Source organism: Polyodon spathula, chromosome 4, assembly GCF_017654505.1.
Source record: "Polyodon spathula isolate WHYD16114869_AA chromosome 4, ASM1765450v1, whole genome shotgun sequence".
NCBI classification, from domain to species: domain Eukaryota; kingdom Metazoa; phylum Chordata; class Actinopteri; order Acipenseriformes; family Polyodontidae; genus Polyodon; species Polyodon spathula.
The window spans coordinates 84765942-84791924 of record NC_054537.1 but is presented as its reverse complement, the minus strand read 5'-3'; the positions used below and the strand labels follow the sequence as shown (position 1 = coordinate 84791924).

General features: G+C 35.1%; 1 protein-coding gene across 3 annotated transcripts in view; it reads left to right on the top strand.

The window, feature by feature from the left end:
• The window catches only part of mindy3 (MINDY lysine 48 deubiquitinase 3), a 44571-nt gene that overhangs the window by 391 nt on the left and 18197 nt on the right, over positions 1–25983 (top strand). For 2 of the 3 annotated variants that reach the window (XM_041248834.1, XM_041248833.1), the window contains exons 2-11: positions 411–521; positions 1240–1319; positions 5141–5201; positions 5461–5640; positions 6585–6636; positions 7673–7787; positions 8193–8266; positions 8657–8736; positions 11196–11266; positions 14634–14714. In XM_041248834.1, the coding sequence (XP_041104768.1) occupies positions 428–521; positions 1240–1319; positions 5141–5201; positions 5461–5640; positions 6585–6636; positions 7673–7787; positions 8193–8266; positions 8657–8736; positions 11196–11266; positions 14634–14714 (888 nt within the window). In that variant the 5' untranslated portion in view covers positions 411–427. The remainder of the gene's footprint in view (positions 1–410; positions 522–1239; positions 1320–5140; positions 5202–5460; positions 5641–6584; positions 6637–7672; positions 7788–8192; positions 8267–8656; positions 8737–11195; positions 11267–14633; positions 14715–25983) is intronic. The other variant, XM_041248835.1, reaches the window with a different exon arrangement.

Here is a 25983-nt window from a genome sequence, read left to right as displayed (position 1 = left end):
GCTCTTTGTCAACAGATAATAAAAAAGTAAAGCCACTGTAAATTGCATAGTCATAGGTGCTTTGGTGTTTTTGTTGTGTTTTAGTGTAGTTTTAAGTTGATGCCAGTTAGGGAATATGTACATATAATATACTTTTTGGTAATGTTACTAGTTTGCGTCTGTAATGGGAAATAGTTAACCGTTATATTGGGTAATTTGTAGTGAGCGTAGTGCTAGCTAATAGCTACAGTCACAGGCCGGCACAGCAGCTGTCACTGAATTTAGCTGAGATAATCTGATTTCATATTCTATTCTACTCACTGTATGAGAAAAGGGCGTGGAGGAGTAGCAGTATCATAAATGTCCATCCCAACCAACGTACATTTCAAGACATTCATTTTTATTTTTATTTATTTATCGTTTTTTTAAAGAAAGAGTCTATGGGAAAATGTCAGAGCTAAATAAAGAAGTGGTTGATCTGGTTTGGGGAAGACGAACTGGCAACGGTGTGTCCGATACCGTCTTCTGCAGGTGGACCCAAGGTACTGTAAAACACTAAAGTAATGTGTCATTCCTTTGAATAAGAAGTGATAGGGTGCTTAGTTTTGGTTGCATCCATTAATATGTAGTTAAGTTTAAAGCAAGCAGTGCAGGTATCTAAAGAGTTTAATTGAATCAGAACAAAGAATTATCCATTGAATTATTACTTTTATTTAACAAATGACTACATGGCTCCCGAGTGGCGCATCCGGTAAAGTCACTCCGGCCGAAGTGCAGGATGCACCCAAAAGCTTGGAGGTCGCCGGTTTGAATCCAAGCTATGCCACTGCCGACCGTGGGTTGGGGAGTCCTTGGCTCACCCCACACCAGCGACCCCTGTGGCTTGCCGGGCACCTGCAGGTTGATTAATAATTGGACATTCCAAATTGTGAAATGACTAAAAATAATTGTTTAAAAAAAAAAAAAAAAGTGAATTCACATATTGTGTACAATAGTGTAGGGTAGTCCTATAGCCACACAGTAGACGTGGAAATAATATATAATTAAAATGTACATGAAAAATACAAGTCTGATGGTAGTTAATCACCGTAGTGGTATATCCTGTATGAAGTGTAGATTTATATTGTTTACATTTTTATACTAAAGAAGAAGTCATTCAGTTGCCTCATAAAGGTTTAAAGAGGACAGCCTCAGCCGGCCTACTAGTATAGTTATTGTGGTTAAACAGGACATTTCTAAGCTCATGTTTTCTCTTTCTAGGATTTGTCTTCAGTGAAACAGAGCCAACTGCCCTAGAACAGTTTCACGGTGGTCCTTGTGCAGTGATTGCAGCAGTCCAGGTTCGTTGCACCGCTATCTGTTTTCCACTCTAAACCGAGCCGTCTGGTGGTTGTTCCACTCCAGAGCCCGAACCGTGCAGCTGACGTTAAATGCAGTGAATGTGTGGAGTCGCATGTGGATGATGTAGTATTAAGAGGCACTATATTTGAGTTGTGGATGGCTGATTGAGAGGTTATGGTTGTGTTTTTCTTCATTTTCGATCCTCATATAATAGGACTGTCCAGAATACTTGAAATTGTCTGAAAGTGTACAAAGGATGCGCTGGGAGCGGCTGTGCTTTTACCAGGTAAGCCACTCGGGGACCCCAAAGTTGACATTTTTATATAGTTTGAAATACTCACATGCCTTCCGGCAAAAGTACAGTCATCACCAGAGGTGTCATTTTTGTCACAGTTTATAATATTTTCTTTAGTTGAGAAAAAGGATCCTCTTATGTCAGCACACATTTCCTTTCCAGCGCACGAAAATAAGGCAATGGTGCGTCAGAAAGCTCTGGCTGTATGTTGTCGTGCATATTTACGTTGTCTATCTAGGATTTATGTCACAACTGTCCTCACCAATTACCGTTAAAGAAAATAATGTAATTATTAACCATAATAAACACAATACCTCAATAAGAACAACAATGCTGGCATAATTATCCCTAGATTCATGATGAAAAGAGATTAACAATTAATATTATGTATGTTTAAGTATATCAAATCAGTCATAAATGTGTGTTTGTTATAAGACAAAAATAAACCTAACAATCCCAATTATTACTACATTTTTTCATATTCTCAAAAGAAGAAGAATAAAGGTTAGGCTTCGGCGTTAAAAACATATGTATAAAGAAGAAACAAAATAAAACATTCAAGGAAAAGCAATGCATTGTTAAATGTTCATAATGAATCCTTTAGGTGCTCTCTTGTCATAGAGTTTTGCATTAGTGAAGCAGTCTTAATAGTTAATCACGCACTGTTCAGTTCAGTCACGCATTACGTATACATGTGCTTGCTTCCAGGTGGCTAAGTACACATGTACAGTGTTCCAGCATTTAGTTGAATAGATGCACATTACATATTGTGACTCAGTTCAGTTACTTGTAAACACACAATATAAGTTTGATACTTATTCTGTTGGTGCGATGTTTAAAACAGTCTTCTTAACGTGGTCGCCCTTTCTGTAGAAGTTAGTTGTGCAGCAGCACAGTGCAGTATTTCTGTGAAGTCTGTAGGCAAAAACTTTCGTATTTCCGGAGGGAACCCATCTTCTCCGGGACAGCTTTGAAGATTACATCATTGCATCTTCGTTGAAGAATTTCAGAGTTTGATGAGTTGAGAGTGATGAAATTGAAGAGAGGAAGAACAAATTCAGAGAGCGAGAGCAAATCCGGAGAGCTACGAAAATCCTTGTTTTGAGTTTAAATAACACAATGTATAGGCGTTCCCTTGTACTGTAAAGTCCTTGTCGGTTCTTCCATTGGTTCACAGTATTTGATAGACAGTTGCGTGTCACATAAAAATGGTGTGTTAGAAATGTAACGTATCCACCTATTTCATTATCAAAGGATTTTACATTTATCATTTAAACATCCTATTCAATATAACTTTAGTTACATTCATTAGAGAAGCATACAGATTTCAGTTTCATTCTCTATACAAAATTCCGATTACAAGCATATAAAACACATCATAATACAATCAAATGATAATATTCAGAAATAGTTATTAGTTTATAATATTCATTTACAACACAATAAACACTTCAGATTTATTGGGACACTTAAAATAACTATTAAACTTGTGTCCACAAGTTATGTAATTAAAAATGATTCTTAAAGCATTTTAACTAACCTTTAACACAATAATGGCACAACTGCATAGTCACTATAGATTGGCTTGATAAGTTTTATGACACCTTAGACCAGACAATCAGATAGCATTTTGGAAGGCGAGCTTCAAAGAGTTAACACAGTTTTTGGCATGTGCCTTGGCCTAATCAACAAGCTTTGAAGTAGATCTGGTTAAGAATGCCATACAGACAACAGTCTGAATTAAATATCTGGGAAATGCTTATATTAAAATGAGTTTAACCATGAATTTCCTTGACAATGTTTAAAACTTTTCTTTTAGGGGTCAGGGGCAGTGGGTATTGAAAAAGAGAGCACTGTGTACACTTGTAAAACTGAAATGCAATGACAGGCTGACAACGCAAAAAGGAAAACTATGCTTCTCGGAGAGAGCAGTAATTTGTACTTTTTTCTCCTCTGACTCGCTGCACACCACCTTGTTCAGCTTTCTTGAAGGTACTGACTGGCGCAACGTAATGTCGAAAATCATTAATCCCGCCCCTGCCCAGCTCCAAGACAGATTTAGATGTGAGGCCAGCTTTATGGTTTAGTTCTTGCTCGGCTTGACAAATAGCCAGTGGAAAACCAACCAGGCCCTGATGCCTCGGATGTACCACTGGAAAAGTGGTACACTTGATTTGGTTCAGGTGTTCAAAAAAGTATTATAGTACTGGCTTCAGGGTTTTCCCAGGAATTCTGTACAGCCGGGTGACAGAACATTATAGCAGGGAGCACTTTTAACTGTAAAATAAACTTACCTTAAATATATAATACGACAAAAGAATCTGAATAATGTGTTATCTTTTGTTGACTGTGTCTGGTTGCTGTTTTATTACTGTTTTTTTTATTATGGTAAATTACCATGCTTATTTAGGCACTCTACGATTTGACTGGGGAAAGATAAAGTAGGTTTATTGGAGTTCACGAAAAAAACTGTAACCTTTTCACTTCATTTTTAGCGTAATTATTGAGCTAAAAACTATTGAGAATTGTTTTCATTATGTTAACTTTTCAGGGCATTCTGTTATTCTATTTTTGTTTTCCGCTATTCTACATTCTTTCAATGCAACTGTTCATTTTTTTTTTTTTTACAAAACAATACCCGCACACGCTTGGTCACCATCATAACTGTTGCATGAAACCGGAGTGTAATAGTCCAGGACTCTGCACTATTTTTTTAGCAGTCATTTTAACTTTTTAGCCCACCCCTTCAACTCTCTGATTGGTTAAATGTTGTGTCAAGATGTAACACAGTGGTCATGTGATCTTGTTTGCTAGAAGCACAATCAGTCCTTATTGTTAATGGTACAGTAGCATCTGCAAGACGGGCAGATCAAGTTTTTTCAGCTGGACGGCGACAGCCACTTCGCCGGACGGCCCGACCAGCTGAAAAGGCCTGGGGAGAACTCTGGGGTTTTTTTTGGTTTGTGGTGCTTTGGGGGTGAGCACTTGTCTATTATGCCACTCCGACTGCTTGCTTTCTGAGTTTCTATCCAAGCTCTCTACCAAAGTGCAGTGGATGACTGGAATTGAGTAATAAAACATTGTGGATGGTTATCTATTCAAGTAGGCTATACAAATATGTAGTTAACAAGGGCACCCAAGCTTCACAGACGCATGCAAAAATGTGCTGGTAGGACATTGTATTTTATTTTACGAAAGGAGTGTATTGATCAATAATATAAATACATTTAAGAGAACCAGTTGCTGTTGAGCTGAAAGTAACATTTTGGAAAAGTTAATGTTTGAATCTGTTTCTCTTTTAACGCAATATTGGAAATTTGCAATTACTGCTTTTTATACATGGCTACATTACCATAGTCGTTCATTCCTCAACATGTTTTTACCACATGACTTGTATTTAACAGTCAGTCTCAAGTGTATGTCTTCTCTATTGCATATACATGTGAAATATAATAAGTCACAGATGATCATTTCTACTTTGATGTTTTAAGTGGTATTTAACCATGCGTATGCTCATCTTTGCAGGCTTTTCTTTTGAAGAATATCTTGTTTAATTGTGAAAACTCTAATTGGAGAGATTGTTCAGGTAAGTCCTAATTTCATTATATATTTTTTAGTTTTCAATGTACAAGTAGTGCATTTACAGTATGAGCATGTTCATGTGTTTTTTTATTATATTTATACAATTAAAGTACATATAGCTAATAAAATAATTCCAGTAAATCCTATCTAATAAATATTTCCATCACTTTGTGGATCTCACCTTCTCTATGAAAGAGACACATGTTATGTTAAACGTGTTGTTTAATTAATTAATTCAACCTTTGTTTTTATTTTTTCGACAGAAGAGAAACGGAAAGCTGTTCTTTGCAATACTTTAAGTGAAATTTTAGAAACCGCTTGTTTCAACAAATCAAAATCCTACTCTTTAGTAACCTGGTCAAAAGAGAAAGTGTCAGAGGACAATGCCAGCATTTCTGACAGTCATCCGGAATCCAGCCATCATACAAAGGATGAAGAACCCTGTAAGAGACAGTTCACTTATCTTTAATAAGGAAACCATCTTATGCTTGTACTCTACACATCTAGTTTTACATTAAAAGTTTCATAATTACATACAAAACTTTAGTAATACAGTTTAGATTATTTTGATGTTAAGGAGGCTCGTCAAAAAACTTTACGGTTTTGAAATGTTAAAGACCCATATTCGGTACACGGCTGTATGCAATGTAATTGTTTCATTGCTCTATTTATTTTATTTTTACTTCTGGCCATATGAAGGATATTGATCTTGTTAGCATGTCCATGTTTTCATACTATGCATTTTGAGATGCGACTCTCGTTACATTATGCCTACCCCGGGGGAAGCTTTGTTATTTACAAAAAATGCATTTCAACTTTTTAAATGCCTTTACCTTCATTAAAGTTGAGGCAATCTATTAATTGGGCATTAGCGGTGATAGGTCTATCTTATTACATATAGGTTTAATTACCAGAAATACTCTGTCCTGGCATGCAATAATATAATGAATTACCTTTTTATATAGCCTTGATTTAGTCCAGTGAACCATAAATTAAAGGCTAAAGCAGTTATTGGGTAGCCAGCAGAAGTCCACAGAATAGTGAAAGTCAGCGTAACACCTACATAATTTTGTAAAATTAAAAAATAGTATTTCTGTGGAAAATAAAACAACAATTTCTGTTTTGGTATAACATTAAGTACAATTCAGCATGGATTGTGTCTGCCAGATACATTAGTAATAATAATAATAATAATAAAGCTTAAAGTGGAATAATCAAATGATTAGCTCTACTTAAGTGTGTTTTTATCTTCATTATAAATAATTAAGTTAATATATAAAATTAATAGACTTAATAGATTAATCCACAAACTTGTGAAAGTAGTGTGCTTGTGCGCTGTAAATTCTGTTTTGTGTGCTTGTTGCTGAAAAGTGTCTTTTATGCTTAGCTGCGTTGGCTGCTGAGGAGCTTGGCTTTGAGCGATTTCATACAATAATTCAGTAAGTAACCAATTAAACTATTAGTCTTTATAAAGATAAATGGCCACCATTAATCATTTTTAGTATTTATTCTTGCTTCTGACTTTCTGAGACAAATGTTTAATTTACTTTTCATCTGCTTTAGCCTGTGACCTTGGGTTTTTAGGTCCCTTATTTCTTAGCCTAGAGTTTTATATTAAACAACAAAACACATTTGTAGTGCAGTAGAACCTTTTTTTTTTTTTTTTAAGCCATACCACCTGAAGGCATGGCCCCAACATTTTCTGCCAGTGTAGAAAGTGTGGTGAGGGAGTGGTTATTGTATTTAGGTCCCTCATCTTTCTGCACACTCCTGATTTTTATTTATTTTTTTAATTTCCACGTATGTATATTCCATGTGTTGTATACGTCTGACTGAGACTATTGTTAGGAAAATAAGAACCTCAAGAACAAAGTAAAGCAAATATGATTTCATAGTCAACTACATACAAACCCAGTAAGCCTGAAATGCAGCAAGGAACATAACTAATTTGATGTTCTTTCAATGGTTATGTAAAGGGTTTCCCTTTTATATCTGTTTAGACGTTTTAGTTAAACCCTGCTTAAATGTGGTGTTGGGACATTTTTTTTTATGCAGCTTTTTTTGTTCACAGAACAAGTAGCACAAATAGTTTATGTGAAGAAATACATATAAAAACTGAATAGCCTATGGTAAACTTTTGCATTGAAGCTAAAAACATTTTTGGACATAATTCCAATTATATATATATATATATATATATATATATATATATATATATATATATATATTTTTAAATAATAAAATTAATATTTGAATGTAAACTTTTTACTAATCAGATGAACAATGAAAGTAAACAGATATTCCTGTAAAACTTTGTAGAAATAATGTCTCCTCAAACAATCTTAAGTATGCCAAACAAATAAATGTATGTCTTCGTCATCTGAGTTGTTTGTCTATTTTGATGTATTTTAATAATGTATAGTTTAATGCTATCACTAACATTTGCAGTATGTTTTACTCTTTTTTTTTTTGTAGCAAAAGAACATTGAAAACTGTTGGTGAGATGAAGGAAGCAATTTTGGATCTTTATGATACATGGAGGAACAAATTCGGAGTGCTGCTTTTTTTGTATTCAGTCATATTGACAAAGGTGTGTTTCTGAACTGAAGTTTAGTTTTCTGCAGTGTTACACCCCCGACCTCTTAATTGTTTAGTCACAAACAAATATACTGTATCCTACAGCATCCAGTTGGACACCTGTTAGAAGATAATGTACATGGTTGTTTGTTGTATTGATTCAGCTTTATAGAATTGTTCAGTTGTAGGAATATTTTATGTTCAATCAGAGTTTAACCTAAAAAGTCATGTAACACAAACATGAAAGACCACACTGTATTAGCAAAGTACCAGAATTATTATTTAGGTTTTAATTCTAAATTGCTGGCTCATTAAAACAATTGAGAAGTGCTAGAATTTCGAATCCCACCCCCCATCCAATATATAGATGTTGTTATTTAACATTTTCCATGTAGTAGTAATATCAATATTCATTTAGGGTATTGGAAATGTAAAGAATGAAATTGAAGATTCAGCTGAACCCCTCATAGACCCTGTATATGGTCATGGAAGGTAAGGTATTTTAATTTTATATATTTTTGCAAATTGAAAAGTGATCTAAAACGGTGATTGTTTTTAATTTGTTTTGGAGTTGTTAGTTTGATTTAAATACTTTTCTGTGTCTTTGCAATTCTGTTTCGAAAGATGGTGATAACCCACTGTATTCAGTGGAAGTTATAAATACAGTACCTCTGCTGTTAAAATAATCAAACTAGGGGTCTTTCTCTTGTTTCACTGTTGGAGATGGTGATTTTGAAAAACCGCAGACACTATTTTATTTTTCTTTGTATAAATGGTAATACATTTTAGATCCATCACAGTATGTCAGTGGTGTCATGTTACTCCTTTATTTTATTATTTAGTTTGTTTTTTAAGGTTTTTTTTCTTTTTTTTTTTCTCCAGCCAGAGTTTAACCAACCTGTTGTTGACGGGCTATGCAGTTTCCAATGTTTGGGATGGAGACAGGGAATGTTCTGGGATGAGTAAGTTTTCTGAAAGAATACCAACTTTTCTTTCACAAGAGCTATTTTAATATAAATGTATTACATAAGTAAATGGATCGCATAATTTAACAATTTCCTGGCATACTTTTTAAATCTCATTTGACAAGCTATGAAGTGTGTAACACATATGATGAGACCCGACATGTTTTTTTAATAGCAGAACATTTTGTAGAAAGTAAATCAAAACTGGGTTTATGGTAACTTCCAGTAATATGATTAGAGTGCAATGTAGTTTACCTGAGACTGAAGCACAATGCTGGGATTTCAACCTAATATCTCTTGGCTTATCCCCTTGATTCAGCTGTTATGCTATACAGACATATTTAGAACAAAAATACCTCTTGATTCTTTTTTTCTTATTAGACCGTATATGGAGTCTTATCTGAAACATCATGGACATTTTATATGGTGTGTGTGATCAAGCAGCTTTAGGTGTTAGGGGATATTATTTGAAAGGCAAAGACTCAATTTAACTTGGCAGCTTCTCTGTGTATATCTCTGACAACGTACTAAAACCGTTACCACTAATAATTCACAAGGCTAAAGTTTAATTTGATATGTGGCTGTCGATACAGGTCTTGATTTTTTTTTCTTTCTATTTTTGTCTAAACCATAACCCCATAAATCTAATAATAGTTAGTTAATAATAACACTAATACAACTAGTAAACCTTGGCACATCATTTCCTGTGGTTAGTCATATCACACTGGACGTTGGGCTCAGATTCTGCCAAGGTATAAATTGACATCAACTTTACGACTCTTATGTTGTTACATTGCACAGACTGGAATACACTGATGAAGCAGTAGTTGCACACAGACTGCAGCAGTGACTGCTTATTTGATATGTTTTTTGTACAATTCATACTGGAATTAATTGCAAAAAACTACTTTAAGATAACATTACATTTGCGACACAAACCCAGAACACTAGTTAAATCTTTTTACAATACAGCAGTCTTAACAGACGTGTTCTACCTAGGCATTGCAGCATAGACACGGAAAGAGTGGCATCTCACCCAGGACATTCTTTAGCACAATTTAGTGATGATAATTATTGGGGGATATAAAGAGGTGCCTGTCTTTATATGCATATGTACGTAACACTTACAGTTTTTACTTGTATATAGGGATGAAGTGACGTCTGATTACTATAGAAAGCTGTATGAAAAGACTGAGCCCCAAATTTACGTCATAAGTGTTTTCTTATTATTCTGTAAGTACAGGTGCATTTTCTACAAAAAAATATTGTGTGGACTACAAGGTAAATACAGCCCCCCACCCCCAATTTTGCACAGTCTGAGCAGCCAGAATCACTTGGCTTCTACAATAAGAGAACCTACACACAACCTATTCAATAGCACAGTTTTCTAATTTGGAGACTGTTGATCTAAACGAATTCACATTCCCAGATTACGTTTTTAAACCCTTAATATCTCTTTTTTTCACTTCGGATTGCTAACAGGCTCAATTCCTGGTTCAGGAGCGTGTCTGTGCTCAATGGTATGTTTATTTACCTCGCAGTTTTTGAGCTATCGGTGGCCATAAAAACAATCTGAAACAAGAATTACAAAAAAATTGTAGGCATCCACTTTAACTTAAAATATACGACGGAGAGTAAAGCCCCTTTCTAGTTTTAGACGATCTTATGAATTTCATGCTTCTCACTGCTTTATAACCCAAGTTTCTTGTATCTCAAATATCGTGTTTATATTGGGAGCTTCGATGTAACTTTAATTATAGGGTATAATGTTCTCTATACAGCGTAAGTTTTCAGAATATATGTTTACAGTGGGAATAGAAAGTCACGTTTTATCATGGTCTTTAAAAGCCAGACTAACAGTACACCATGTTTGGTCCCAAAACTAATTGCAAACTAGTTTTGGTTCTTAAATAAACCCTTAGAGTTGACTTGTTAGAACATTTTCAATTTATTTTTCAATCTGTATGTTTGTATGTTTTTGTAAACTGAACTCTTAATGGACATATTTGAACTCTAGGTGGCAGTGCTATGTAATGTTTATATTCAACTTCAGTCATCTCATTCATAAAATAATTTGCTGCTTCGGACAAGGGATGACTTTTTGCCTTACATGTTTGTTGCCACAAAAGTGTCAAGATAATTAAATAGATTAACAAGCTTTTAGCCGTCCAATTCATGATCAGAGGCCTTAGTTGTGTTTTTTTTGTTTTTTATACTTTCCAGCCAAATCCATTATTACTGTACTGTATTTTTAAACATTTTGTCTTGCCTTTGGCTGTATTTGTTCGTTTAAGTTCTCATGTAATTAATTTCCACAGCTTTCACACAGTATTGTATATTTCTTGCAGTACATTTTTTGCAGGCCTTGCAAGGTCACAAAGAAAAAAAGTATTCTTTGACTTCCTTGACATGTGAGTTTTTTTGGAAATGTACAGAAAATCCCTTTTCTCTTTCAGAACTGCAAGGTATACACAATCAAGCAACTGTAGGCTTTCTTACTTTAATGGAGTCCCTACGATATTGTAAGGTAGGATGGCTTGCAGTTTCTAGCTATAAGTATAAAATAAAGTGTTGCATCTGATAGAATGTGGTAACATCAGTGTATTTAGTTATGGGAGAATGCATCTTTTTTTCTTTTTTTTTCCCTAAAAGACTAAACAATATAAATACTATTCTTAAGAAAAATGGGACAGTTTAAGGAATACAGTGTATATTTACCCTAAAGATATGTATCACTTTAAACAAGTGAAGCTGTACTTGGTTGTAAATGAGGGCAATAAACAATAGAGGGCAGTACAGTTATTAATTTTGTTTAAACGCAGTACATTAAATTTTCTGAAAGCATCTTAATTAAATCAGACCAGTCTTTTTTAAAAATACAAAACATACTGGTAGTAGTTTAGACTTTAGTTAAAACATATAACAGATTTTGTAGCTATTGTATTTCCATTAAGTCATTTCTTTGTTTTCTGTTGAACATCATACATAATCGCATGTTCTGTGAAAGTATTCCCTGCATAAGCGCAGCACCATTTGTTTCCATAATTATCATGTTTAATGTGTAACTTCTTTGTTCATTTAAAAGTATACACCATAATAAGTTCTGTTCAATAGTCATCATCAACAGAGCCATAACAGACACACCTTTTTTTCTATTCCAAATATGCACAGCCATCTAGTAATTTCTATTTTGACTAAATAAAAACAAAACAAAAAGTTGTTCCATACTTAAAAACAAGCTTAAATCTTGACCAAGCTTTCAAATTATTATGGTAATAGTTTACAGTTCCATAAAGTCCAACGATATTAAAAAAATGTATTCCTTATCTGCAATAGAGTTGTCAAAGCAATGCAAATGAAGTGGTGTTTTATTCTATGAAACATATTGGTTAAAGCAAGAGACACTAGGTTTAAAGAAGTAAACCTGTACAAATCTCAATGTATTTTGTTCCCATATAGTTAAAGCATAGTATAGCAAAGCATGGCAAACTGTGGTAAATGCATTGTATTACAATGGGAAAAGTACCAAATTTCTTCTAATTCCAAACTCACTTTTTAACCCCTTTTTTTTCTCAAAAATGGCCTGCATCTTAAATTCGAGTACAGTATAGTGGTGCGTGTAAAATCGCGATCAGCTCATCACCGGGCAAGCATTCCTGTTTACCCCAGCAGCAGGGCAGCTGAACCAGCGACCAAGTCCTCCCTGTCACAAAGCGTCATTAGCTTCCTGAGGAATTCAAAATGAAGCTTTTACAATACAAGAGTTTCTTTATTTGGCTCAATTCTAATCAGGCCCTCGTGTTTTTCTACTTGCCAATCAATACCACAATTCACAAAAAGGGAGGAAAACATTTGAGTAATCACGACTAGAAATGAGAAGCAGCGCTTAACCGTAATGCTCTGAGTGACAGCAGACGTCTGCAAACTGCCTCCATACCTCGTTTTCTTATATGAATAAATACATCTTTATTAGATTTTTTTTCTTTTGTTTTTTTTTTTTCATCGAGTTGAGGTTGGAAAATTTGGTCTGCATCTTAAATTTGAAGGAATACGGTATTGGAAAACTGCAAAATGACTTTTATATGGGATTGATTCACAAAAGACTGAAGTGTTTTACTTTTTAGAGTATTACATTCGGTTTGGTGGTTGTAGGAAATATAATTGTGTTCTAAAAAGATACTTTGTTGTCTGATCAGTCCACTTGATCAGAATAATTCCATATTGATGCTAGCCTATATAATGAACATTTTTAGAAAGAACTCGAGTAAATCAAATCCCTGACTGCGCGAAAAAAAACAAGCAATAAACTTTCCTTTGGTGTTAGATCTGGATTAGTAGGAAGTTGAGAAAACAACTGAACAGGCCTTAAGTTCAGTTAAGAAAGGGTCTTATGAATTTCCACAGTTGATACAATGTTATGAGGACACTCTCTAGAGTTGATCTTCTGGTGTAAGAACACAAAACTAACTGTTATCTACATTTCATATTATTTTCTTTTAATTCAAACAAAGTCCACTTCCTCTTTTTAAATTTATGAACAGCTGCCAGTAAAAGAACTGTATCATCTACAAAGAGAGCCACTTGGAATTAAAAGAAAACTTGTATTAAGTGTTTAAACTCATTGAGACTCACAAATAAAACTGCTTGGTTTGTTTGTTAAAGAACGCTTTTTGCCGGTTTGCTATTTATGGGTCGCATTTATTATTGCTTGAAATGTATCAGGCTTGGCGCAACAGGCATGGTATAAATTGTTAAAATTAACATTTTTCAAAAAAGGGCAAATTACTATTTTATTGTATTTAAGGGTTCCAATAACCGGGAGCCATTGCCTCACAAAAAAAAAAGACTAATTGCTCAATTTAAACCAGACGTTAGCAGGTGGACTCCTTATGGTATACGGTACATTTTTGTTTGGACTGGGTTTATTCCCATAATATGCATATCTCCTCTGCCAGTGTAATTTTTAAATCGTTATGTTGCCAAAGACGAACGTCTTGCACAAAAAAGTCAGTTTTATCCATCCAATTACACCACCCCTGTTTCATTTGAACTTTTCTTCCAGAATAATTCCATATTGATGCTAGCCTATATAATGAACATTTTTAGAAAGAACTCGAGTAAATCAAATCCCTGACTGCGCGAAAAAAAACAAGCAATAAACTTTCCTTTGGTGTTAGATCTGGATTAGTAGGAAGTTGAGAAAACAACTGAACAGGCCTTAAGTTCAGTTAAGGAAGGGTCTTATGAATTTCCACAGTTGATACAATGTTATGAGGACACTCTCTAGAGTTGATCTTCTGGTGTAAGAACACAAAACTAACTGTTATCTACATTTCATATTATTTTCTTTTAATTCAAACAAAGTCCACTTCCTCTTTTTAAATTTATGAACAGCTGCCAGTAAAAGAACTGTATCATCTACAAAGAGAGCCACTTGGAATTAAAAGAAAACTTTTAAGTGTTTAAACTCATATTAAACCTTAACCTGAAAAAACTGCTTAAGCTTGTTAAAAAGCTTTGTGTTTGCTATTTAATTATGATTGCTTGAAATGTAATTTTGGCTGTGCTATAATTGTTTACATTTTTCAACTACTCGTGTTAGTATTTGAAGTATCCAAAACCATGCCATTGCTGTAAATAAAACTATGCTCATTTAAAACCAGTGGAATAGTTTGGTATACGGTACTGTTTCTGGGTTTATAATCCTGCCAGTGTAATTTTAAATATGTGTTGCAAGAGATCTGCCAAAAAGACTTCATTAACATCAATTAATTACAGTGCGTGCGTACATTTGACCTTTATTTTATAGTGCCGTTCATTTCAGCAAACATTCCTTTTCTCAGCCAGCTTTATCCTTGCAGCAGTATAAATTTTGGCATTTGTCTGTTTTCCAGGTTGGATCGTTTCTAAAGTCTCCAAAGCTCCCTATTTGGATACTTGGCAGTGAAACTCACCTCACTGTGTTTTTTGCCAAGGTACATTTTTCCCTTTCTGTATTTATAATATAAACCAGTTTTATTCTATTTATTTATTTATTTTATTTGGAAGGGGGGTCTTTGCATACATATTTGTGCCAGGAATGTTTGTTTATTTTTTCTCTCCAAAACAGTCATAATACTGAACTTTGGTTTCCTTTTTTTTTTTTTTGCTTCATATTTAAAAACAACAAAAAATAATTAGTTAGGATTCTTTGTTTTTTTGTGCAATTTTGAAATGTATTTTAATCTTTCATTATGAATCATAGCCTACAGGTGTTTGCCGCCACGTAAAATGATTTACTTATACTGACCTCATTATTGCTTGTTTCACTATTTAATACAGGTAAAATAGGTTTTTCTTGTGGTGACAGTATTTTGAAAACAGCTAAATGTTGTCATATACAAAGGTGTGCTGATTCCATTTGGAGTTTTCTCTGTTAACTTTGTAAACTGTTTTACTCACTTAGCGTTTTTGAGTTTGATTCCTTTTTTCAGTGTAGCTTTTCGGTCCCTGCACAGTGGTTTCCTTGACCCTTTATTTATACAGTGCAAGGTAGTTTTGGCAACTGCAGTTTGACAACTTTATTTGGACCCCATAGATTTAATTACATGAAAGTCTGAGACAATGCCATATTTGTTTATTTTAAAAATGGGAGATTGTATATGATTTCCCCACTACAGTGTAATATGAACTGGTGTCATGGTAGTGAACCCAGCATCTTAGTACTAGCATCTCTAAGCTGTAGCAAGGCCTGGAATTCATTCAATCAGCACTTTTTGTTTTAAATAAAATAAGAACAATGTAGGAATAATGAGGTGTCCTACTGCCAGATTGCAGAGATGCCTTTTTCAATAAGGCATACCTCTGAGGCGCAACGCATTCTACATTGCTTTAAAACATGATACTGATTAATGCTAATGCTTGTGGTTTGTTAATGCAGCCCATGACAATTTTGTTGCACATTCCCCTTAGGTGAACAACAAAATTATTTCCTTTTGGGGAAAAATGATCCCCCTGCTGCCCATCTGTTTCAGCTTTCAGGTTAAAGATTGCTTTAGCTGTTAATGTGGCAATGCTGTGTTGGACTGTCTACCATAAATGTGCATAACTGCAGTTTAAGATCCAATCCTCTAATTCATAGTCTTCCGTTTAACGCAAAGTGTGTTTTATATATTGTCTTTTTTTTACTTTTAAAATACTGCATCAAATAAATGAATAACACAAGTGCTATTGGAATCATAAATGAACTGCAACATTTGCCAAAACAACTACTTCTGTTACATTTCCATGAATTATTACCAAATTGTTTTCCAGAAAAATAATCTGAATCACCAGATTGTTTTTCTGGTACTTTTGATGAAAATAATTATTTTAAATTGTGTTGAAGCATTAGTACTTGACTGAGTGCAGTACGATACAAAATAAGCCTTCAGAGTACAGTAGGCTAAAGTGTGGACACATGCTGTCATAGGGATCTATCGTCTTCTGGCTGTGACGGAAAGCCTCACACTGGTCTTGACTCCAATTGATTTGAGGTAAAATTGTCAGACACTGTGCTACAGCAGCTACTACTGGCCTGAGCACACACCTGCAGGGCTGGCTGGTGGTGTCTTCCAGTGGCTGGTTAGTGTTTACATTCACTAGAGCCCGGTACACCCTGCCTGATGCGATAGTCGCATCTCGTGTGTATACAGTCTAGCTGAAAAAAAAATGAAGCATTTTTGAACTTTGAAAGCCAACTGAAATTGATCGGCCGATCCTGTAAAATGGCATCGCAGCGCATAATACACTGCCTGACTGTGACTGAAAAATCTTGTCGCTATTGATCACATCAGGCAGTGTGTACCGGACTTTATACAAAACACAGGTGAAAAAACACGCTTGGTGTTTTCCACAAATTCCCATTAAAATAAACTTTTATAGGTCCGTGACAAGTATTTATTGTCATATGTAAAACAAAATTCTGTCTGGGTTGAAGATTTTATTTATTTATTTATTTATTGCGCATGGCAGTTTTTATACATTATATAAAAAGTGTTTAACTCTAAAAGACACCTTTTTTCATTTAAGTTGTCAAGAGTGAGTAAATGACACTGTAAATCTTTACTCTAATAAAACCATAATCATAAATGTCAGATGTCATATAATTACATTTTGGGCTGACCAACAGCCTGTTTGTGCTGATCCATATGGGGTGCTGTGACAGATGTTGAATCAAATGAAAAGGATAAGCATGCTGAAAGAAACAAGACCTGTATTCAGCGTCAGATGTTTCCCTTCTAAAGTGTGGAGGATATTTTTGTTTTTGGAGCAGGGGTGGGGGGCATTCTGGAGCTGTCTTTTGATGTGGTCAGGAATTAACTTCTCATCCTACACTGTCACCATTCATGAATAAAGGGGTTTTCTGCTTTCTACCCTGTTCACCTTTGACCCTTCTCAGGATGGACGAGTTTCACTTTTAGGGAAGGAAACTCGCTTGAGGCCTGCAATCCCGATTTGTTAAGCTGTTGCCTCAGAGAGCGCTTTCATGTTTTGCAGAGCGGTATTGAGAGAAGTGTAATTTACAGGAAGGAAAGCTAGGAGCCAGATAACCTTTTGTGAGCAATGCTAATCCACAGAAGTTTGCCTTTAGGGTCACATGCAAATGAAATTGTACAAAACTATAATGCCCAAATAATTTCTTTGTGACCTATTCTCCCTAAAGATCAAATGGCATGTTTATCTAAACCTCTGTGTTGGCAACTCATCTTTTGTAATTAATGGTTTTTACAGCTGGTTATATGTGGTAGCTATGTAGTTTATTGTGCTAAAAAGTCATAAACTTCAAAATGAATATAGGTCTTTGCCATTTGGGTTAGTTGATATATTTAATCTGCAGCAGTAAGATGCAAGATAGTCAGAACTGAATCTTGGTTTGAAAGAAACTTTGAAAGAAAGTAAATGTAGTAGAGATGGTAACTCTCTGGTAACTCATCTGCACTAGGGTGGAACGGAATTGTAATGTTATAGCCATTAATTGATTTTTATCAGGTTTGCCCTTTACAAATTTAACAGAAGGAAGGGGGAGGGATATATTTTTATTATAGATCTGTCTGAGCACCTTATTAACATGCAGGGTTAAGCCCTTGATCTAGGATATTCTTTTCATATGTTGCATCCTGTTGGTTTTTTGTCAGATGTACACATAGACAGTTCTGGGAGTCTATTCAGTTTTTTTTTTTTTTTTTTTTTCTGAACTGCATTGTAATGTTCGACAAGTCATTAATCATCCTGCACCAAGCTGTCTAGCTGTCTGACGCCCTGGGTTTTTTTCTACACCTTTTCTTTGTTATATTGGTAATGCTACCACAATGCACTTTACCCTGGGTTAATGCACCGCATGGATGTACACCACACATCACTCTTAACAGAGAACAATGTCTCTTTGGTTAGTTTTTCTGTATATTGTTGCATATCACTATAGAGCTACTTTGCTAACAATGGAAACACATAAAGAGAGCGAAGTAAAAGGACGTTGATATTGAAGTACTTGTGTCCAGCCAATGAACTGTGGCTGCATATTACATTTCTAATTGGTACTTAAGACTGCATCTAAAGTTACAGCATAGAGAAGGTTAGGTCTGATCGCTCTTAAAAATATAATGATAAACCACTGTTGAGTCAATCATGTGGAAGAAGAATTTCTGTTCATTTGTAGACAATAAAGATACAGGGTTACAGGAAATTGAGTCATCTGGTTTTGAGATGTAATGTGTAAATTCCACAGATAAATATCTTAAAGTTGTAAGGGTTTGCTCAGGCTAGAAGGAGCTGACATGTTTTAGATGTGCCAGAGATATCCCCTTTAGGTTCTAATTCAGACCATGTTAAAAGTGTAATCAAATACCTGTTTATCCTAGAAGCATAAAAACAATTATGCCGGCACTATCCTATCGCCATATTAAAAGGCTTTCACAAGAAGCATTAAAATCTCCTGAGTGCATTTTTTCTTTTCTTACAAATATCCTTGAAAATTGTATTTTTTGTCTTCTCATTTGTGCTGTGACATTTAAACAAACAAAAAGTACTATAAAGTAGCTCCTATTTAAAATAGTAAAGGATATAGACATCCTTAAGTGCTTTTCATATGATCAATTCCTGCCAGGTGGCCTAAGCTAGTGCAGTGTATACCACCATTTTTAAATCTGACAAACCATTGTTTGTCAGATTGTGCTACTTGAATATAAGTGTTACAAGTCTTAAAAACTTATATTTTAGTTATCTAGTTTATTAGTAGCTACACATACACAAATTACATTATATTTAATTACACAATTCTACTTAACAAAAAACCTTTTCATGTTATGTTGTTGACTAGATTTGTCTTCAGAAACATTGAAATAATGGAATATCTGTGGCAATGCACAGTATTTTCAACAAAGTTCATATAGTCACAGCAGTTGATCTCCTTAACAGGAGTAGCATTTTTAAACACCGGTTAACAGTTGTTTTTATTTGTTTGTTTGTTGTGTACTAGAAATTGTCCATTAGCCCATTATAAGTGCGAAGTTGGTTTGTTTGTTTTGGGGGTTTTTGTTGTTTGTTTTTTTTTAACCTGGCAGCTTTGCAATAATTTCACAATCATAAAAATGTTCAGTGGTGTTCAGTTAGCGTTACGCTTTGTTGAGCATCTTTTATTATATTCTACATCAGCATTTGCAGTTCTGTCATTGGTGCTATTATATTGAAATCACTCTTTGGTGCCAATCAAGAAAAACATGCAGATTTCGTAAAATATTTTCAAGTAATGAACAAGCAGGTTATTTGGCGTCAGTTATGGTATGTTTCAGTCAGATTTTTAAATCTTGTTGACAAGTTATGTAATCCAGTTAATTACTTTTGTTGATATTATACTAACTTGTATGTCCAGTAAAACAAAAGCAAACCAATGTTATTGCAAAGCAAAATCAACTTCAGAGAATCTTGGTATTCATTTTATTTTCTTTTTAACCAAAAATACACAAAATATAAGAAATACATAAATTAAAAAAAACAAAACAACAAATGTATGTATTTAATTTTTTTTTTACTTAAGTGAAATTCTCAGGAATTACAAAAAGCAACACAAACCTTGACTAGTCCTGTCTTGCGTTATAAATCCTAATACAAAGTATTTTCTTTATTTGAAAGATCAAATTTTGGAGGAATGTTTTCTTTCGACTTCTGTCCTTAATATTTAGGCTTCCCAGATACATGTGAGACCTTTTTCGTCAGTGTAAATTGCATTGAAAACAGAGTCTGAGATGCCTGAGGTGATTGCTTGGTCTCGTTTCTGTAGGAGTTTCCTTCTGGAACATGCAGTTCTACATTTAAAAAGGTTGTTTTATAACAGTAGTCACCTAAAATTGGCTTCTAAAATCTGAATGATTTTCCAACATGCTTTGTGTGGCTTGTTCGAGAGAGTCCAGTGCTCCCTTGTGTTGTACAAAATGTATACAAGCTTAAGGTTTGGCAAACACCAGGTGGGATTTTAACATAATTGAAACAAATAAATTGTTAATATACCAACTTTAAATTGACAAAAAATGACTATTGCTAATTATTTTAGGGAGATTAATAGACTACAGTTAACATGTGCTGTTGAAAAGACCAGTACTGTAATATCCCTAAAATCTTCTGTTGAATTGAGAGCTATTACAGTAGTTTGAATATAGTCAAAACAATATTAAACGCCTATCCCAGAGAGCCACAGAAAATCACAAATGCCAGTGAGTGTTGTTATACAAAATTCTATTCCAACAGAGGAGGTAAATAGCAGTGATATTATGAGTTAGGAATTGCATGCATAAAGGAGCCAAACCTTCAAGCTTGTTTTGTTCTTCATTATACTAACATAAAATATTGGCTGGGTATGTATGTGCCTAATTTGCTTCCCAGATGTAATAGATTTGGTGGTAGTTAATGTGATATAAATTCCACAGTCAAGTAGAATTGATATTCTTTAGGTCAAACATTGGTTATGATTAGGGTCTACCAAATTCGCGGTTTCTAGGAAATCGGGAAATTGAGGGGGAAACCGTAAAATTCATCACTTTTAGGGACTAATGCATACCGGACAAGTACAGAGAGAAAAAAAAAGAAACCTAATTTAAACTAGAACTGTCGGGCAGTTTTACGACTTTTAAGCCCCAGTACCAGTACCAGACACTTTAAGCAATTACTGGTAGATGCAGGATTAGTTTAAAAAAAAATGCATCAAACAGCCATTTTGGTTTCAGGTAAACAAAATTTTTTTAAAAGTCAGTTGTATTGATACAGTATCAGGGAGGATGCTTATAAAGTTTGGAGTTAGTCAAGTAAATCGTTTGTCAACTGACGCAGGTTTAAATTTCAAATGTAAATGTCTAAGTGGCGGCCATCTTGTTTTATAAAACATCACCATTTTCACATATTTGTATCCCATTGTTACTGAGACGATCACTACCAAGTTTGAAGTTTGTCGGACAAACGATGTTCAAATAACAGCAGTTTGCTGTTAAGGGCGTGTTTCGTTAAAGTTTGTGGCAACCATTTCGACATTAAAATTTAAAGCAGAAACTTCTGCTTCGCAAACTTGATGCGGGTTTGAATGCTGGTGATATATGCCAAGTTTCTGATCAATCGCTTCACCGGTTCCCAAGAAGATTTCGAAAGGTGCGAAAATGCGTCACGGCGCCAAATGCAAGGACGCAAGCAAAAAAAAAAAATCAGCTTCAGACAGCCAGTGTACCCAGCTTGTTACCTGCCAAGTCAGAACCTGATCAGTCACGCAGCTTCGAAGCAGCACCAGTTTAAAGTTTTGTGAAGAAAAAAAAAAAATTAAAAAAAAATCTTAACAATAACAGTAGGCTTCTAAGCCTTTGGCTTGGAACTACTGCACACCGCAAGCGATACAAACTACTTATTCCTTCGCCGTCCTGTGTGCATTGCACTTGGGCATTGTAGCATGGCAGGAGCCCTGCACATGACGAGAAGGTTTTGTGTATATATTGTAAATAATACTGTGTAACTGAATGATGCAGTACCTGCCACCCCTGGGAGAGCCTGTCTGCTGTGTGTGATTGCCAGCTGTGGATAATCAGAAGGTAGGTGTGTGCCAGCATGGCGTCAGGTATAACGAGGTCCTGTCTGTTCAGCTCGGGGCAAAGCCAACGACAATGGGCTGAAAGTCGTCCACGCTACCCGAACATAGAGACCGAAATATGTTGCTGAACTCCTCCGATCGCCGGGATTGGAGCAAAAGGAAGCTGTCAAAACCACAAACCGACAGAGTCGGGATTGTATTGATACATTAAGATTAGTTTGGGTATGGTAGGTCCCCGTAAAGTATAGCGAGGTGAGCAAGCGGGGCCTCCATGCATTAGGGAGTAGCCCATGCTGTTTTTACGGAACCTTTTATAGTTTTTGTATTGTGTTTTATTTTGTTTTTCATACGCTGGCAGTATACATGGTGAGCTACCATGGTTGGTTGTGTCATGTGAGCTGTTCTCTGTGTGTACGTAAATAACTCCCGCGGGGCGTATCAGCTTAAGCCCCTGTCTTGGTCTCCAATACACGCACCCACAAGCAAGACCCTGTTACAGGCACCAAAAAATAAAAGTCCTTAGACCATTTAAAAAATACTCCAAAGCGGTTAACTTTCTTGTTTACTGTTCACATGACAACAATGTTTTAATTGTATGTGCACTGGCTTTTTGTGACCAGTACTGTAAAGTAGGAGGTGGGACAAAGTAAGTGTTGCATTGTTATTTTGATTTAGGTTTCTAAAATCTAGTTTTCAGCATTGGAAGTAAAATACCAAAAATGGATGACAATGCCAAAAAAAGAAAATACGATCGATCGCTATTTAGCTTCAGAAAAATACATTAAACGAAAGCCTACTACATGGGCTGCTAAACGGAACGTAAAAAACAAACAATAACTTTCAAAAAACAAACTTAAAAGTCAGCGCAAACAAAAATTATTCCTGTCGGTTGTAGCAAAGTTAAATCAGTACTACAGGTGTGATCTCGCACATCCATCTCGCTTCAAACAACCTGCGGTACATTCTGACTATGGACAAGTCTTCACAACACAGACATGTAGAATATCGGCAGCAGCTACAGGGGGATGTTGCATGATTGCCTTTAACAAATGACAGCACTCCATTTTAGTAAAGAAGCAACTACCACTATGTTTTTGTCTTTTCTAGTGCTCTGAAATATTATCTACTTAGGTTTATTTAAAATTTAAACAGGTCAGCAAAATCCTAATTTTATTCCATAATTTACCCGTGAAAAATATATAAATTCTCCACGATTTAAGTAGACCCATGATTGAATAAGTGTAAATATTGATTTAATCCATGCATGACCCCTAGAGAGGTTGTCTCTCCACATCGAGGCTGAGGTGCAATGAGAAGATTAGCATTGGAAGTAAAATACCAAAAATGGATGACAATGCCAAAAAAAGAAAATACGATCGATCGCTATTTAGATTCAGAATTACACATTAAACGAAAGGCTACTACAGAGGCTGCTAAACAGAACGTAAAAAACAAACAAACTTTCAAAAAACAAACTGGAAAGTCAGCGCAGACAAAAATTATTCCTGTCGGTTGTAGCAAAGTTAAATCAGTACTACAGGTGTGATCTCGCACATCCATCTCGCTTCAAACAACCTGCGGTACATTCTGACTATGGACAAGTCTTCACAACACAGACATGTAGAATATCGGCAGCAGCTACAGGGGGATGTTGCATGATTGCCTTTAACAAATGACAGCACTACGTTTCAGTAAGGAAGCAAATACCACTATTTTTAAGCTTTTATAGTGCTCTGAAATATTGCCTACTTAGGTTTATTTAAAATTTAAACAGGTCAGCAAAATCCTAATTTTATTCCATAATTTACCCGTGAAAAATATATAAATTCTCCACGATTTAAGTAGACCCATGATTGAATAAGTGTAAATATTGATTTAATCCATGCATGACCCCTAGAGAGGTTGTCTCTCCACATCGAGGCTGAGGTGCAATGAGAAGATTTACAGAAGGCTCCTTTTCTCATCAGAGTAACAGTTACTGGGAAACATCAGCCCTATAACTGCATTACACATCTGTGCCCCACCCCCAGTCTTTATGCATTCCTAAAACATCAGCATTCATTCAGCTTTCCCAATACTTGTTGAAGGGTAGTGAATAACTTCGACTGCAGAAAAGCTTTGTTATAAGAATTAAAAAAAAAAAAAAAACATTTAATGATGTGTTTTTATAACAAATTATATATAAACTATGGGAATATATTGTAGCATTTAAGTCCAAGACAGATTCTTATTTTTCATTATACAGGACTAGGAAAGAATACAAAATAACACAACCATTTTACCTCAAGGCCCTGATTAACATCCTCTAGCTCATTGACCTAGAAACAGCTGCATGTTGTTCTATCCTGTTTTTTAAAACCCCATTGGATTTAAATATCTCCTACTAGTATGAAATTCTAGAAAGTAAGATTGGCATTATAATAAACTCATGCTGTGTGGATACACTCAGTTTATTTTAAATCTATACAGGTTTGTTTTAAAAAAAAAAAAAAAGTCTGATACACCTTCTTTGAGAGTTGAGCAGCTTTAAGAGGTAAAAGTTCAAGTCCAGCAATACAGGCTGAGAAACCATTGGGGGTTCTGTTTGTAGTGTATCCAAGAAAACAAATGTACAGTTGAATACAGTTCATTTTTGCTAACAAGGGTGTATATAAATGAATGCTAACCCACACCAAAAAAGCTATAGAGCTTCTTTTTTTTTTGTATAATTTTTTAAATCTAAACAAAAGCATACTGTTTTTTTTTTTTTTTTTTTTCTTCCCAATAACTTCTGTGCACCTCCATGGAAACTGCCTCAGGTGTTGGCCAGGTTTTTGACCAATTAGGCAATATTCTTTGACTGGGCCAGGGTAATTTAAAACTAACAATGGGGATTTGGCTATTATAAAACCAAACTTTGAAAAAACCCAAACAGACCTATTGATGTAACCTGATAGGCAGACATGTGTCTTGAGGAGGAAACTAGCCCTTTCCTCTTACTGATTGTTGTTTGACAGAATTTGACACTTGCGTGATCAGTGTGTATCTGCTGACTGTTAGTTTAAACTTGAAATTTAGAAGCCCGTCATTTCAGAAAGTTGGCTTAGGTGAAGCAGCAGTCTGCCTTACTTCGTGAAATTACACTCTTGAACTGAAAACAGAAAGAAATTAGGTCTTTTAATTTCCGCCCTCATTATGTCAAAGTATGGAGCGGATTAATCAGTTAGGCTTCTAATGACAATTTATTTTGTTTGCATGGTAATTGTATTACTATCATGGGGGGGGGGGGGTAGAATGACAAATCATGTATTTTATATTAAATGGAATGTGGCTATTTTCCAGATTGAAATAAGTTTTACTTTAACATTTTACTAACATTATTTGTATATCTGCAATATGTACTGCAATTGTAACATCTGGAACTCAATATAAATCTGCTTGTATTGTGTTTTTTTTTGTTTGTTTGTTTTTTTAAACTACAGCAATGTTTCTGACTATTGACTAAGGATGTTGTGACAGGGTAGCCGAGTGGTGAGATCAGGCCAGACTGCAGAAAGGAAAACCAACACAGAGGCAATACTTCAGGGCAAAAGACGCTGCGGCGCCGTTGATTTTTTAAAACAAAAAGAAAATATTCTTAACAAAAAACACTGCTCACAGAGCAAAACAAAAGTTTTAAATAAAAATACAAAAACAAAAAGCGAATAGGTCAGGCTGGGCAAATTGTGGTCACTGATCCTAGATTTACTTTTCATCCCACCCCAAGTGCAGACTGGTGCAGGCTTTTATACAGGTGACCATCTCCCAATTAGCAATAAATTAAACAATTAATGAATAGAGTGATGGCCACCTTCTGCACATTGCCTTTAATAGTGGATGGGGCTTCCTATCCACACTACCAAACAAAAAATACGGCTTCTCGCCGTCGTTTTAAAAATATATTAATAAAATAAATAAATCATAATACAAAGTAATAAACTGCACAGGGGCGGAGGGGTACCCTGTTTTGAAAATAAACAATTACATGTGCAGGGCATCTTGCCCTGTAACAGGTGTTTTTAAACAAACATATACATGGTAAATGGTATTTGGTTAGGAAAGCTTCAAGATGGGTTATAATATTTAATTTGTTTTTGTGATGTGGTTACAAACATAAGGAGGGGTTATATCCTTCTAGCTCAGCC